This window comes from Palaemon carinicauda, chromosome 28, assembly GCF_036898095.1.
Source record: "Palaemon carinicauda isolate YSFRI2023 chromosome 28, ASM3689809v2, whole genome shotgun sequence".
NCBI lineage: Eukaryota > Metazoa > Arthropoda > Malacostraca > Decapoda > Palaemonidae > Palaemon > Palaemon carinicauda.
Genome location: NC_090752.1, coordinates 56,194,570 through 56,211,698, shown reverse-complemented (window position 1 = coordinate 56,211,698; position 17,129 = coordinate 56,194,570). Strand labels below are relative to the sequence as shown.

Here is a 17,129-nt window from a genome sequence, read left to right as displayed (position 1 = left end):
CAGTCGTCAGCTGCTACATTTTCCTACGTGGTAAGAGTAGAATAGATTCTCTAAGAGTTTAACAATCCTATAAGCATCTCTAGGACACTACGAACCGGAGTCCGAGGTCGAACACATACTGTGCAACGTCTTCCACAGTTGTTTTAACAGAAGGGCCCAGGGTTATCTCCTCTTCCTTGTATTTATATGCAGCTTAATTTTCATAACTGAAATCATTGTCCTTGTTTCTCTTAGGCCTGTTAATTGTACTATTACAATTATTTTGTCATTTGTCTTTTATAGTCTATTTTCTGTTCGAATTAAGTGTTTTTTTTATACTAGAATGTTATCCTCACTGAGCAAAGCTTTAAGAATTTAGCATTCTGCTTATCCCTCTAGAGTGTTATATAAAATGTTCCATGATCAATGAAGATAATTCGTCGGCAGTAATGGTGTTATTTGGGGCTTAAGACAACAAGATATAGCTAATTAATATTTTGTATATACTTTACTACCTCTCTCAGTTTAAGTTAAGAATTGCTTGACAACTAATGACTTAATTTATTGTCTTCAAAAGTATATAATCATGGCTCGAAAGAGAGAGAGAGAGAGAGAGAGAGAGAGAGAGAGAGAGAGAGAGAGAGAGAGAGAGAGAGAGAGAGAGAGAGAGAGAGAGAGAGAGAGATCGTTGTTAATATTACGAATGTATATACTACATAAAGGTCTTCTTTTTATCCATCAAGGTGATTCTTTGACGAACAATAGACACATGTTTCTCAAACTCCCTGTCTTGAGCGAGCAAAAGTAGGCCTACACAGTTATTATTATCATTTGCTTTTAAAAGATTACTTGCTTAATTATTCTGTTCAGCAGACCCTAACGGGAACTAAACGAACCCCCGAGATTTGGAGATAGCGGTTGAACAGAAGCCAATGAAGCATAAATAATGTAAGAGGACACTTCACTTTGAATAAAGCCATTGGGTGAGTTTAACGAACGATTTCCTCGATTAGGATAAAGTTACTGGAGTTTCAGAGCCATCCCTTAGCTGCCCTACATCTATAGACCGATCAGTTTGTTGATGCAGGTGCAAGCAGAGTAAATAGCAATGCTAATTTCTCTATCATAATCAATAATCGGTCTTATAGAATTCTTCTAGTATATATATATATATATATATATATATATATATATATATATATATATATATATATATATATATATATATATATATATATATACACACACACACACACACACATATATATATATATATATATATATATATATATATATATATATATATATATATATATATATATATATATATATCGATACCTTGATATTCCAACATTCAGGCGAGAAAAGACGAAGATATTAGATTTCATTCATTTTTGCTTCTGTCGTAAATGCTATCAACATGAACTGACAACACACACACACACACACATTACTCAAGCTGTTTACTTTTGGGAGTGTGTTCGATCCCAGACGATCGCCCATCCAGGTAGCCTACACATACACACACACACGTATATATATATATATATATATATATATATATATATATATATATATATATATATATATATATTAACAACGATCTCTCTCTCTCTCTCTCTCTCTCTCTCTCTCTCTCTCTCTCTCTCTCTCTCTCTCTCTCTCTCTCTTTCGACCCATGATTATATACTTTTGAAGACAATGAATTAAGTCATTGGTTGTCAAGCAATTGTTAATTTAAACTGAGAGAGGTGGTAAAGTATATACGAAATATTCATTAGCTATATCTAGTTGTCTTAATCCTTAATCCTAACAAAACTCAAAGTATGATTGTAAGTAGGTCAAGGACGGTGGTTCCTCAACATCCGGATCTCAGTATTGATAATGTTTCTTTAAATATGTATGACTCTTTCAAAATTTTAGGTGTGATTCTCGACAGTAAATTTACTTTTGAGAAACATATAAGGTCTGTGTCTTCTTCAATTTCACAAAAAATAGGCTTATTGAGAAAGTCTTTCAAGATTTTCGGTGATCAATCTATTCTGAAGAAGTGTTTTGGTTCTTTCATTCTACCTTGTTTTGAGTGTTGTTCTCCTGTCTGGTCTTCAGCTGCTGATTCTCATCTTAATTTGTTGGACAGAAACTTACGGTCTATTAAATTTCTTATTCCTGATCTAGATATTAATCTCTGGCACCGTCGTTCAATTAGTTCATTATGTATGTTACATAAGATTTTTCACAACTCTGACCATCCTTTACATTCAGATCTTCCCAGACAGTACCATCCTGTTCGTAATACTAGGCAGGCAGTTAATTCTAATAGCCAGGCCTTCTCCATCACGAGGCTCAATACTACGCAGTACTCTGGAAGTTTTATTCCAGCTGTGACCAAGTTGTGGAATGATCTTCCTAATCGGGTGGTTGAATCAGTAGAACTTCAAAAGTTCAAAGTTGGAGCAAATGCTTTTTTGTTGACCAGGCGGACATAGTCTTTTTATAGTTTATTTATGACATATTTGTTTTTGATGTTGTTGATAGTTTATTATATGACATGTCTGTTTTGACGTTGTTTCTTATTTTAGAATGATTTATTGTTAATTTGTTCTCTTCATTTATTTATTTCCTTTCCTCACTGGGCTATTTTTCCCTGTTGGAGCCCCTGGGCTTATAGCATCTTGCTTTTCCAACTAGGGTTGTAGCTTGGATAGTAATAATATATATATATATATATATATATATATATATATATATATATATATATATATATATATATATATATATATATATATATATATATATACAATTAGAAATTTCTGTCGTAAATTTCAGTCATGAACTACAATGACATGCTTAAAAGTCATAATATTAGACTTCATTGGTATTAAACAATTAAAAACTGTTATGATCAGTTAGAAAAATCCAAAAGTTACAAGAAAATACCTAATGCAAGAAAATATTTAGTAAAAATAATTTTATTCGATACCTTGATATTCCAACATTCAGGCGAGAAAAGACGAAGATATTAGATTTCATTCATTTTTGCTTCTGTCGTAAATGTTATCAACATGAACTGACAACACACACACACACACATTACTCAAGCTGTTTACTTTTGGGAGTGTGTTCGATCCCAGACGATCGCCCATCCAGGTAGCCTACACATACACACACACGTATATATATATATATATATATATATATATATATATATATATATATATATATATATATATATATATATATATATATATACACACACACACACACACACACACACACACACACACACACACACACACACACACACACACATATATATATATATATATATATATATATATATATATATATATATATATATATATATATATATATATATATATATATATATATATATATATATATATATGCGACGGAAGGTTATCAAACAGAGATATGGAATTTAACAATTACAACCACGTCTAGGCCTAACATTCAAGTTTTGAGAACGAGAATTAACATATGTCACAAAGATTATGTCCTTCAGTCAACGAAAAGGTAAAATAATAAAAAAGGCAATGTTTTACCACGGTGACTTAACCTTGTCTACATTTCCATACGATTATTCGCATAAAAAGAAGAAAAAACTTATCGGCTAAAAAAAGTTTACACAAGGACCACCATAGAAAAGTATTATATAGAGAAACCTGTCTGTTATTGTTATCAGGTTACTTGGTAAGCTGTCATATTAATTAAACCAAATCTAGCAATGATAGAGAATATATTATAAGAAATATTTAATATATTATGTTGCACTTTATAATCTTGTATGCATTCTACAGAGCCATTAGTGGAAGAAATATACACTTTTCGTACGGCGCCTACTGTCTCGAGTGGATTCAAGTTACTTGGCTAGTTGTCATTTTAATCCAGCCAAATCTAGCAATGATAGAGAATATATTATAAGAAATATTTTATATATATTATTTTTCACTTTATAATCTTGTATGCTTATTGAAGAGCCATTTATTGGAAAAAAAACATATACACTTTTCGTACGGCGCCTACTGTCTAGAGTGGATCAGATCTCGTTTAGCGAGGTTTTGAACGCCATATTTGTTGTTATTGGTACAGCAGCTGTAATTGTAGGATGTTGTGACAGAGGCCCGCTTATATGTGTGGCTTCCGTTCGCGCATTGATCTTCACCCAACGTTTACAACTCGACACGTCAGGTAAGAAGTCATTTCTGTATTTTATTCAAACAGAATATATAATTCATTGATGAAATACAACTCATAATCATTCATTTTCTATATGCGACGTTCTGTTGTTCTCGTCTGCAAGTGACCTAGACGTCGCACCCGAAAAGGAAATAGTGTAGTGCCCTTAGCCAAGGCTTTTGTTTAGGGGTGTCAGTAGTCGTGAAACAGTTTATTTTGCCCTAGCTGAACCATTAGTGGGATGTATGTATGATAGTGGCCGCCTGCATGTTTGATTACAGCTAACTTAGAATACGGCAGTGTAAGGGGGGTCGCAGGGTGACGTTACCCCCCCATTAGTTAAGTTGGTAAGGACACGGTTTGTAGGTTAGGTTAGGGTTGGTAAAGTTGAGTCTAGTTGATCTCCATTTTTAATCCACAAGGGAGGAACTGGCTGCTGATATACATATACAAAGGCTCCGCATTATTAAAGTAGCTAGATAACTATCATATTCGTCGACATCTTGTTACTTAACCTACGGCAGTCATATCAAATGGTAGGTTAGAGTAGGCCAGATCAAACGTGATCTTAATTGTGCCATTCGACTTTGGAAACGGTGATATTTCCGACCTAGTTTTGAAATATGTTGTCAATTGTTATGTAGGTTATATGCCGTAGTATATAGTTGACTGAAAAACCACACTTTAAATGGGAAAAAAACGAGAACACCACCTAACCTAAGGTTCTCCCCCTAACCCAACCTACGAGCCGTACCCTTACCTACTGGGGAGCAATGCTCCACTGCACCCCCCCCTTAGACTACCATATCCTTAACTTACCCTAAGATTAATTCTCAACCCTGTGTTTGCTTCCCAATTGTCTTCACTTCTAGCAGGGCAGAACTAAATCATATTTCGGAGCCTTTGTATATCAGCGTCCAGTTACTCCCGCGTGTATAAAAAATGGTCATCAGCTTACCTAAACTTCCCCCCCCCTAACCTAACATAAGCCACGCCCTTACCTACTTACCTGCAGCTTACTGAGCCTCTGTATATCAGTGGCCAGATCTTCCCGCATGCATAAAAATGGACAACAACTAACGTAAACTTCCCCCCCAGCCTAACCTATAAGCTGTGTCCTTACCTACTTAACCTAACTGGGGCGCCACCCCCCCTTTCTATGCCATATTCCTAGTCAGCCGTCATCATACATACATGAGGCTGCTATCATGCACTCACCCCCGACCCCCCCCCCCTTACAATGCCTTATTCTTAGTCAGCCGTAATCATACATACAGGTGGCTGCTATCATATACACACCCCTGACCCCCTAACACTGTTGTATTCTTAGTCGGCCGTAATCATACGTACAGGTGGCCGCTATCATACATACATTCCCGACCCCCTTTACTCTGCCATATTCTTAGTCAGCTGTCATCATACATACAGGTGGCTGCTATCATACATACACCACCATATTTCTTAAATTGGAAAACTATCTTAATATTATTGTATTTCAGACCAAGATAAACAACAAGTTTCCCATAAATAAAATTGTTTTGACAAGCAATAAGGAAGTTTACGCCTGTCCTAATGAACTACATTCACCCCACAGGCATTGATTTTGCTATTGTGTATTTCTTGAATGTTGCTGACAATGTACACTCAAATTCTAGACCAACAACCTCAGTAGCATATATTTTCTGCATCTTTGACCAATAATACATTCTAATTAGTTCCCATATCCCTGCCCATCTACAAATTACAACTAGCCTAGCGTTTGCCCTTGTGGTACGGAAAACATGATTGAATTGTCTAGCAACAATGGGTAAACTAAAATTGATTACTATTACAACTCGAGTATGGTGGGCTATAGGTAATGAGTTTATTCCTGACTGAAAATATTCACTTAACCACAAACCCAAAATTTAAACCAGAAATTAATTTTGATTTTTCTGAAATACAAAGGCAAATAAAACTGGCAAATATCCCCCTCCCCCACCTTACACTACAGAACAGCTATGTGCTTGGGAAAGCTAGTGTTTATTTCTGTTGGTATTAACTACTGTACTGCATCAAATGGGTATATAATTTCATGATATCCATAATGAAATTTGATATCTTTGTTGGTATGTCTTGAGCACAGTTATAGTAATACTTTATTCTAGATAAAATTAAAATCTTTAAAAGCATTTTTTGCAAACCCAAGAGTTACAAATATCTATCATACAAGATTTTTTTTTCTTTATTTTTTTTCCTGTAACAAACTTGAGTTGACAATTGCATCCATAAGATCCCAAAATAATATGGTTTTAGTTGAGAGTATGATGCCCCAGATAATTCATCACTGCCTATATACTGTAGCTATTAGGTTTTATGAACTGATAGTTGTAATGATTGATTACAATGTTGTGATATATGTGAATACATATCCCAGTTTCTAATATAATGTAATCGTTTGTTGCAGACCAACACCTATAGAAAATTAATGCGGTCTAAAGTATGAACTGAGAATATTGCTTTTCTATGGCATTCTACTTTACTTATTCCTTAGAATTTTTAAACATCCAAAATTTAATCTAATTGCTGGTCAGTGTAAAATGGAATCTGTTACAGTTGCATTTTTTTTTTTATTTCCAGATGGCTGTGCATTGAAAACTGCCTCACTTGTAGAAATTAATATGCAGTATTAATTTTAATTGTGGCTATAAGAAAATGACCTCACAGCACTGATCGCGCTGTAATCTGAAGTTATGATGGCAGAAAAAACTTTTATAAGTGCTGTTTATGAAAGGGAAAGGAACTGCCTTTATTTATACTCTTCCAAAGACAGATGAATTTGTTGAGACAACCACTGGTCCAACACATTAGTACTTAATGTGGACCTGGAAGGTTACTGGTGATCAATTAGATATAAAAGATCATGGGTGACCAGGAGTACATTCTTGGTCGCAGTGAGGTGGATAGAGACTCCTGGAGAGAGAGGAATAGGAGCGACCATGCCGTGTACTCCACCTCGCTCGGTAGCTCGCTCTTATGTCGGCCGCGACGGATGTGGCAGAAGATATCACTCTGCTTCACAAGCTCGCGGAAAGCTACAAACAGGAAGCTCATCTGCGCGGCTTTGGTTCTAGTCATTTTGTTGGTGATATATTCTATCGCCGACTCTCCACATCGCTCTTTTATGAGGTAAGCAAGCTCGATTTCCTTCACTGGGGCTTGTCACAGCAACACTTGACTCGCATTTCTTTATCACATACTGTACTTTGGTCTAACATTCTCTTGGTATGGAACTAACTCTCTTGTATCTTTGACACAGCATGTAGTTGACATGGGTTTGGGGGCTCCTGCAAGCAAAGTACTCCTTACAGTAGTTGCTTGTTTCATAAAATCCAGTTGAAGTAATTTGTAAAGGATGAAAATAACCCGTACCCTATTTCTTACTTGAAATGTATTGACTGTAAATTTGACCAGTGCATCCCATAACAGTTCTTTGAACTCTGAACGCCAGAGAAGAGACTCGTGTTTATTATTCTTTTTGATGCCACCTGATTCAAGTCAAGATAGTAAATTTTTGTTGATTTAAAACTTTCTTGGAATGTAGGCACAATAAATTAACATTTTACTCAAATATTTGAATACTCATAAATGCAATATTTCAAAGTTGTTTGCCAGATATTAAGGGGAGTAGATTCGGATTATTCTGTGAAATGGAACCTAAAAGATTTTGCAGAAGAGGAAGATTTTTCAAATGAAAGTACAGTACAGTATAGTAATGTATACAATTCAAATGTTTAATGATCGAGTATTTCAGTACTGTACCTTGTTTTGGATGTATCGTATTGCTTGGAAATATTTTGTACATGGCTTTCGTGAGTTTGGTTATTCATTGGCCACGTCAATTATCTTGAGATTGGGGTGACTTTTTTAATCATATGAATATTTAATTCAAATGTCAGTAAGAGTATTTTCTGTTTCAATGTTGCTTATAAAGTGTAATCATTCACTGTTCTGAAGAATATTGTAAAAGGACGCTGGTTACTAATTGAATACATAAGAGTATTTATTTTCTTATTAAATCAATCGCTATGTGGTATAATTGGTGCTTTGGTATTTCATATTCTAATGCTATATGGTGGCACTAGTAATTTATGTGATGGTTGATTGGTTAGCTAGTGAATTGATTATACTGTACAGCACATACACTATATGGGTGCCTCCTTAATTGTAGACTTTCAGAAAGTTGAAGATCTAACTATACAGTAGTACCAGTATTTGATTCCCTGTAATAACCTCTCAGGCTTTGGGATTTATTGGCAGTAGTGCATGACTTTCTTTGGTATTTCTTGACTCTCTGCTAACTCACTCAATGGGGTAGACATCAGTAGTATTTTTCAAATAGCTTACTAATATCAGTGACTTGTTAGATGCAATTTGACACCCTTTATAGTTATGACTCACACGGAGCAGCTCTGTCCTGTGTTCCAGCTTGGTGCGTGGCCAGCCGCCGGAGTCGGTGTTCAGATGCACGGGTGCCGACAACTCCACGATCCACCATCACACTACCAATCAAAAAAACTCTGAGAATCGACTGCGAGATGGGCCAAAAGTTCTCGTCTTCACGGAGACCCAGCATTCGAGATTGGGGAAGTCCATCACAGAGATTCTTGTTGCCAATAGAATTAAGTGAGTTTGCAAATTATACTTTGGTGCATGCTTATGCAATAGTTTAATTTTGAGTTGTTGCCTCGAACAATTCCTTCAAATTTTGTAATTTACTAGGTGAATCATTTCACCTACCTTAGAAAGTACTGTAGTAGAATACAGTACCCTCTGCTTTTAATTATCCTCAATACAGTAGTGTACAGTACATTTTCCATTATTTCTATTTACTGTATCCTAATTATACAGGTACAAAATGGAGGTGGTAGGCAAATCCCTGCCACTGCTGACTAATCTGTCTGTGGGTAAATATGGGACTATCGTCTTTGAGAACTTTGAGCGATATTTACAATTGGACGATTGGAATAAGGATTTATTAGAAAAATACATGAGGCATTACAGTGTCGGGTTACTTGGGTTTATGCCATCGCACGAGGAAACTCAGGTTGGGGCAAAGCTCAGAGGATTTCCACTTTATGTCCATACCAATATGGCATTAGAGGTAAGTCAGATCAGTTTCGTGTGTATTCAGTTCCTTCGTAGGGGTTAGAACCATCAGTGCAACTCATGCAGTGCAATTTAGGCATTACTTAATGGTTTTTGCAGCATTGCCTCTGTCATCAGCTTCAATTACTTCACCTCTGTTTACAATTCCTTTCTTTCGTTTTACTGTCCAACCTCTTTTAACTTTTATCTCTATTTAACCGCAGGGTTTTTGCCCCATTGCACTTACTTGATGGCCTGAAGGCTCCGGTATTGTGCTATATACTGTTGCCCAAATTCAGAGTTCAGTCGTATGAATTTTCTATTGCATAATGCTCTTTTTTATCTATAGTATAACAGTTCATAGTATGATTTTGTGTCTGTTCTCTTGAGGTAAAACTAAATATAATTTGTTCCAACACGAATACTTACCTCGAACTACTTTCTTTAGGAGTTACTGATAATCTCCTCTCTACCGACCAGAGTTTTGCGTAGGTTACCCCCCACCCCGCTTTCTAAGGAGGCCTACCCCCGGCATTAAGGAATGTGCCCCGAGGGTAGGCTCAACGTAGGTCGCTGCCCGGCTGGGTCAGACTCATCATTAAGTTCTCTGGTCGCGCGGTGTGAACACCTCGCTCTCGTTCTCTATCGATCCTTTGTGTGCGTTCTAGTGCCCCACGTGTTCCCAGCGTGGTAACTTGCGTTTGTTCCGTAACCGAAATACAAACCACGCTACTGTATTTACAAAGGGTATTACTTTTAGCGCAGCTGAAATGACGAGCCAATAGTTTTTAACGAGGGTTAATTACCCCCGCGCTAGTTAGCGGGGGGTGGGGAAGGGTAGCTTGCTACCCCTCCCCCCTCCACACACCGGTGACTTGCTTCACTTCACTTTTGGCTCGGCGGTGATCAGACGTGTCTGTTCATCGCCTTCGTGACAGCCTTTAATTTTCTGCTTTTTCTTTTCAGCTTGTGTGATTGGTTGGAAGTTGACCTTCAGTTATTTTCTTTTATTTACTATGCGTACATGCCCTGGAGTTGCCGGCCGTCCTTGTGGGACTTTTATGTCGGACGTTATTACGGATCCTCACACCCTCTGCCCTCAATGTCGGGGCCGACGGTGCGACCAGGATAACATGTGCCGTGAGTGCAGGGAGTGGTCTGCCTCCCAGTGGGAGAGGTTTGGCCGTCGGCGTAAGAAGTCCAAGAGAGACCGTTCTCCTCCGGGGTTAGCCTTGAAGGAGGAAGGTTCTCGGGACTCTTCTTCCGCCGCCCAAACCTCCTCCGAAGCTCCCCCTCGTCCGCCTCCTAAGGAGAGTCGGCCGAGTGGGAGCGCAGGCCCTTGTTCTGTTTCCCGACCTTCGGGGGGGGGGGAGAGGGCGTCGCCTCCCATAGCGAGGCGGTTCCCCCTCCTCCTCCGGGGGAGGTTATTGATAATGCCTTATCCAGTGATGATCTTTTACAGATTTGGTCGTCCCTGGGGCTTAAGGGCTTGCCCTCCAGGGTCGCTCTTATTGACCTTGTCTCGTTGGGGGCCGCTGTTAAGCAGTCGCCGGCGGTAGCAGAGGTAGACCCTCTGTCTATTGTCGACGTCGTGGTGACAGAGGCCTCCGACGTGGCTGGGCCTTCCGACGCAGGTGCTGTTGCTGGTGATGGTGCTCAAGGCTCTCCTCCTCCTTCCGTGCATCCTTCGAAGGGGGAAGTGAGTCCTTCGGTCTCGGCTGCTGCTCAGCTTCCTTCTGAGGGAAGTGCTTTAACGGAGACTCCCCTTCGGAGGATCGATGGTCCCGACGATCTTCCCCGAGGCCGCCTCCGCCGTAAGGCTCACCGTCCGCTACGCCACAAGGGCCTCCCTTCCCCTTACAGGGGGACTAAGAGGCGCCTTTTTGGGTCTTCATCCTCCGGAGGGTACTCTCCTCGTCAGCCTCAACCTACATCTCCGCCCTCCTTGAACCTCTCTGCAGACCGCTCACCATCTTCTGCCAGATCTTCGCCTTCTGGAGAACTCGTCACCCGACGGGCAACGGTCCCTTCGGGGCTAAGGGATCCTTCCCTTACGCGAGCAGTGCTAGCGCACAAGCGCTCTCCTGCTCGCCAGCGCTCTCCTGCTCGCCAGCGCTCTCCTGATCTTCAGCGCTCTCCTGCTCGCCGACGCTCACCTGCTCGTCGGCTCTCTCCTGATGTTCGCCCCCCTCGACAGCGCTCTCCTGCTCGTCAGCTCTCTTCCGAGCGTCAGCGCTCATTTGAGGACCATCACCCTCCGGTCTCTGAACACCCTTTAGTTCCTGCTGAACTCCCTGCTCACCATCTGCCTGGTCTTGTGGCTACGCAACATCGTGCTGCGCGTGTGTCAAAAACACATGTTCGCCAACGCGCCAGCGATCTCCCAGTTCCTGCTCGTGAACGCGCCGTGCCACCTGTCCTTTCACATGACACGCGTCGACCTTCTGCTCGCCAGCGATCTCCAGCTCGCCAGCGATTACCTCCTCTCCAGCGTTCACCTGCTTGCCAGCGCGCATAGGCGATCTTAGTATCGCCTATTCAACAGCGACAGCTAGCGCGCCAACGTTCTCCAACGCTCCTGAAGGAATATGGTTCGCCAGCTTCTAGCTCGCCATCGCGCGATCGCCTGCCTGCGCATGCTGCTCGCCATCGCTCGCCATTGCACGATCGCCCTCCTGCGGATGCTGATCACCATCGCGCCCCATCACGCGATCGGCCATCTGCGCATGCTGCTCGCCATCGCTCGCCATCACGCGATCGCCCTCCTGCGCATGCTACTCGCCATCGCTCGCCCCTGCACGATCGCCCTCCTGCGGATGCTGATCACCATCGCACCCCATCACGCGATCGGCCACCTGCGCATGCTGCTCGCCATTGCTCGCCATCACGCGATCGCCCTCCTGCGCATGCTGCTCGCCATCGCTCGCCCCTGCACGATCGCCCTCCTGCGGATGCTGATCACCATCGCACCCCATCACGCGATCATTCACCTGCGCATGCTGCTCGCCATCGCTTACCATTACGCGGTCATTCACCTGCGCATGCTGCTCACCATCGCACGCCAGTGCGTCGACATGCCACATCGCGCCATCGCCAACTTGAGCGACTGCACTCACCAGCTCGTCATCGATCGCCTGTGCATCTACATCGCCAGCGATCTTCCTCACCTACGCGGCAGCGCGTTCCCTCGCCGTCGCGCCAACGCTTGCGTTCGTCGCCTCGGACACGCGTTCATTTATCTGCCCACCCTCGCGCCCACTCGCCTGCTCGCCCTCCCACCCTCGCGCCCACTCGCCCGCGGGTCCGCTCGCCCGCGGGCCCGCTCGCCCGCGGGCCCGCGCGACCGCTCGCCCGCGCGACCGCTCGCCTGTGCGCCCGCGCGACCGCTCGCCTGTGCGCCCGCGCGATCATCCACCTGCGCGCCCGCGCGACCATTCGCCTTCGCACGATCATTCGCCCTCGCGCGACCATCGTTCGCGGCGAATTCCGCAGCTGGTGGTAGCAGCAGGAACGCGTGCTCCTAGACGGCACTCGGGATCACCTCCATCCAAACACAGGTTGGTAGTGCAGGACGAGGAGAGGTTAGTACATCATTCTTCCCCACCTTCTTTTCAGGCAGGTACCGTCGTGTCCACTCCAAAGGATCGCCCGATCCCTTTCCCTTCAGCGAGGATTTCGGACTCTGTGTCCTTGGAGCAGCAGACTTGGTTTGGTCCGCTGGCACGGGCGTTAGTGAGGGTTATGAAACCAGCACTCGCCGGCCAGGGTAACAAACCAACGGCTGTCTCTCCTACGCTGAAGAGGAAGAGAGGAGTGGACTTCGTGGTGACTTCCCCCAGGGCGAAGTTGGTTCCCAAGGGGTCGGTCGCGAAGGTCCCTTCTCCTGCACGAGTACTCACTCCTTCTCCCGTGGACGAGGCCTTTCCGTCCTCAGGTGAGTCCAGTGGGGCGGTAGTCTTCCCCTCGGCACCAGGGGGGGAGACTTCGCTTCAGGCAGGAGAATCGTCTCGTGAGGAAGGGGCCCCTCGAACCTCGTTGTTGGGATCCTGTATCCCTCCCAGGAGGGAATCCAAGGATTCCAAGACCGTCCCTAAATCCTCTGCAAGGATTCGTCAGGAACCCAGGACTACCCAGGGGAATGTCCACGTATCACCCCAGGAAGAGATTCCTGGGGCAGGAGACTTAGCTACCAGCCCGCAGGGAGGAGAACAGCAAGAATCCGAACATGCCTTCTGGCAGGTCCTAAGCCTGATAAGGCAACTTAACAGGCTTACGGATCCAGTCATCGCCCCCCGTGAAGGCAAAGACACGATTCTGGATGAAGTGTTTGACGTTCGGAAGGCCCCTAAGACCAGTGCAGCTCTGCCCTGGTCTCGGGGGCTGAAGAGTGCCAGGGCTAGGGCCAACGCTCAGCTCGCACTTCTTGCCTCCTCCAGTCGTTCCACTGCCGGGAACAAGCTCATCCCTCCTCCTCGCCTCCAGCAGAGGAGGTATTTCGAGATCCTGGGTGAGCACAACCTCGCTCTTCCTCTTCATCACTCTGTGGAGGAGCTGGCGAAGGGAGTTCCCCTTGAGAAACTCTCTGCCCGGCAGGTGTCGTTCTCGGCGGCAGAGATCCTTAACCACGAGAAGGTCGCTAAGTGTGCCATGCAGGCCACTTCGTGGCTGGACTTCTGGCTAGGATCTCTGGGCATCCTATTGCGATCGGAGGACTTGTCCAAGGAGTCCAATAGGAAGGCCCTAGAGACCTTCTTGCTCTCGGGCACCCGCTCCATCGAGTTTTTGGCGCACCAGGTTACCACCCTGTGGGCCAACTCGGTGTTGAAGCGTCGCGATGCTGTGTCCGAGAGATTTCATCCGAAGGTCCCCGCCGTAGATGTGTGTAGGCTCCGACATGCTTCCCTTCTGGGGGAGAGCCTGTTTGAGCCTCAAGACATGGAGCGAACGGCTGAGAGGTGGAGGAAATCCAGCACGGACTCCCTCCTCCACAGGGCCCTTACAACTCGGCCCTATAAGCCTCCAGCCCCGCCACAACAGCAGCAACAGCCTCGTAAGGCTCCCAAACAGGCACCGGCAGCTAAGAAAGTGGTGTCTAAGCCCCAGTCCTTTCCAGCCAAGGTCAAGAGGGGCGGTAAGTCCTCCAGGGGAGGCAAGACTCCTAGGGGTGGCAGTCCCCCTGCATGTCCACCTGTGGAGGATGCCTTCAGCGTTGCGTCCGCAGGTGGCAGCAACACGGGGCCGATGCTTGGACGGTCTCTGTGATCGGCCAAGGTTATCGCGTCCCGTTCACAACATCTCAACCTCCCCTGACAGCGAATCCAGTGTCGTTGAGCTCCTATGCCACGGGATTGGCAAAGGGGCTGGCCCTTCAGGCCGAAGTCGAGACCATGCTCGAGAAGGGTGCTCTCCAGGAGGTCATGGACGGCTCCCCAGGCTTCTTCAGTCGACTCTTTCTTGTAGAGAAGGCTACTGGAGGCTGGAGACCCGTCATCGATCTCTCAGCTCTGAACAGGTTTGTCAAACAAACCCGGTTCAGCATGGAGACAGCAGACACGGTCAGACTTGCGGTGAGACCACAAGACTTCATGTGTACACTGGATCTAAAGGACGCGTACTTCCAGATACCAATCCATCCGTCTTCCAGGAAGTACCTGAGATTCTGTCTAGACAACAAGATCTACCAGTTCAAGGTGCTGTGTTTCGGTCTCTCCACAGCTCCTCAGGTCTTCACCAGTGTGTTCACCCTGATTTCATCTTGGGCGCACAGGAACGGCATTCGTCTCCTTCGTTACCTGGACGATTGGCTGATCCTAGCAGACTCGGAGTCGACCCTTCTTCGGCACCGAGACAGGCTTCTGGATCTTTGCCAGGATCTGGGGATCGTGGTAAACCTCGAGAAGTCCTCTCTGCAGCCGTCCCAACGACTGGTTTATCTAGGCATGCTAATAGACACCAATCTCCACAAAGCCTTTCCATCAGACGACCGGATAGCAAGGCTGAGGAGGGTGGCGGAACCCTTCCTCAGACGAAAAGAACTCCCCGCCCAATCGTGGTTGCGTCTCTTAGGCTACCTATCCTCCCTGGCCCGTCTGGTTCCAAACAGCCGCCTCAGGATGAGATCCCTTCAATGGCGGCTCAAGTCCCGGTGGAATCAAGGATCCGATTCCCCGGACTTGCGGTGGTGGCTGGCCGACGAGAACCTGCGGAAGGGAGTGAGTCTTCTCGTCCTCCCCCCGGAATTGATTCTGTTTTCGGACGCGTCAAAAGAAGGGGGGGGGGGGGGGGCACGTTCTGAACCAGAGGGCCTCAGGCCTTTGGTCAGAATCAGAAAAGTGCCTACACATCAACCTGCTAGAATTGAAGGCCGTCTTTCTGGCTCTTCAGCAGTTCCAACGGTCCCTGACGGGTCACTCCGTGGTGGTGATGAGCGACAACACCACGGTAGTGGCTTATATCAACAAGCAGGGAGGCACTTTTTCGCAACAGCTATCCCATCTTGCAGTAGAGACTCTGAGGTGGACCGAAACCCACTCGATAACACTATTAGCTCGCTTCATTCCTGGCAAGCGGAATGTGCTCGCCGACAGTCTGAGCAGGGCTTCGCAGATAGTGAGTACCGAGTGGTCTTTGGATCGTCAGATAGCCAACAAAGTCTTGACTTTGTGGGGTTCCCCGCCTGTGGACTTGTTCGCGACAGCCTTGAACTTCAAGCTGCCCCTGTACTGCTCACCAGTCCCGGACCCCAAGGCACTCTGGCAAGATGCTTTCCAGCAACGGTGGGACAACATCGACGTGTACGCCTTCCCACCGTTCTGTCTGATGAGAAGGGTGCTCAACAGGACCAGACTATCGGTCAACTGTTCCATGACTCTGGTAGCTCCGCTATGGCATCACGCGGAATGGTTTCCGGACCTTCTGCAACTCCTGACGGAACTCCCAAGGGAGCTTCCTCCACGACACGAGCTTCTCAGACAACCCCACTCCGGCGTCCCTCACAGGGCCGTAGCCTCGCTTTGGCTTCTCGCCTGGAGACTATCCAGCGTCTCCTCGCGGAGAGAGGCTTTTCGCAACAGGTTGCGGAGAGAATGTCTCGGCACCTGCGAAGGTCCTCTGAGGGAGTCTACCAAGCAAAGTGGAGAGTCTTTTGTGGTTGGTGTCGTGGAAGGGGTATCTCTCCACTCGATGCCACTATTCCAGCAATAGAGGACTTCCTCTTGTATCTGCGAGAAGAAATGCGCCTTTCTGTCTCGGCAGTGAAAGGCTATCGCTCAGCCTTAAGCTTGGCCTTCAGATTGAAGGGCGTGGATATTTCTTCATCGCTAGAACTCTCTTTACTCATACGTAGCTATGAGCTTACCTGCCCCCAGTCGGAAGTGAGACCCCCTCCTTGGAACATGGTTCGAGTCCTCAGGTCTCTTAAGAGACCTCCCTTCGAGCCATTACGCCAGGCCTCCGATCGCCACCTGTCTTGGAAGACGGCTTTCCTACTCGCCTTGGCTTCGGCCAAGCGAGTTAGTGAACTTCATGGTCTCTCGTACGACATCGCCCATTCAAGGGGATGGGGGGAGGTAACGTTCAGGTTCGTCCCTGAGTTTGTGGCCAAGACTCAGAATCCTGGAGTGCCGGATCCTCGGTTCGACTCTTTCAGGATCGCGAGTCTCCGTTCTGTAACAAATGATCCAGACCAGCTGGTACTATGTCCAGTGAGGTGTCTGAGGCACTACTTGAAGAGAACGGCTGCAGTCCGTCCTCATGTGCGAGCTTTGTTTGTGAGCACAGGCAGGACAAAGAGGAGGGTCACCAGGAACACCATCTCAGCTTGG

At 45.4% G+C, this 17,129-nt stretch overlaps 1 protein-coding gene across 3 annotated transcripts in view; it reads left to right on the top strand.

Moving 5' to 3' along the window:
* The first annotated feature begins 4,036 nt into the window (after positions 1–4,036).
* sfl (N-deacetylase and N-sulfotransferase sfl) overlaps positions 4,037–17,129 on the top strand; it is a 158,908-nt gene continuing 145,815 nt past the window's right edge. For 2 of the 3 annotated variants that reach the window (XR_011040261.1, XM_068352020.1), the window contains exons 1-4: positions 4,037–4,191; positions 6,799–7,347; positions 8,629–8,844; positions 9,070–9,322. Coding sequence is in view for 1 of the 3 variants with exons in the window: in XM_068352020.1 (XP_068208121.1) it covers positions 7,082–7,347; positions 8,629–8,844; positions 9,070–9,322 (735 nt within the window). In the remaining 2 variants the exon portion in view is untranslated. The remainder of the gene's footprint in view (positions 4,192–6,798; positions 7,348–8,628; positions 8,845–9,069; positions 9,323–17,129) is intronic. The other variant, XR_011040262.1, reaches the window with a different exon arrangement.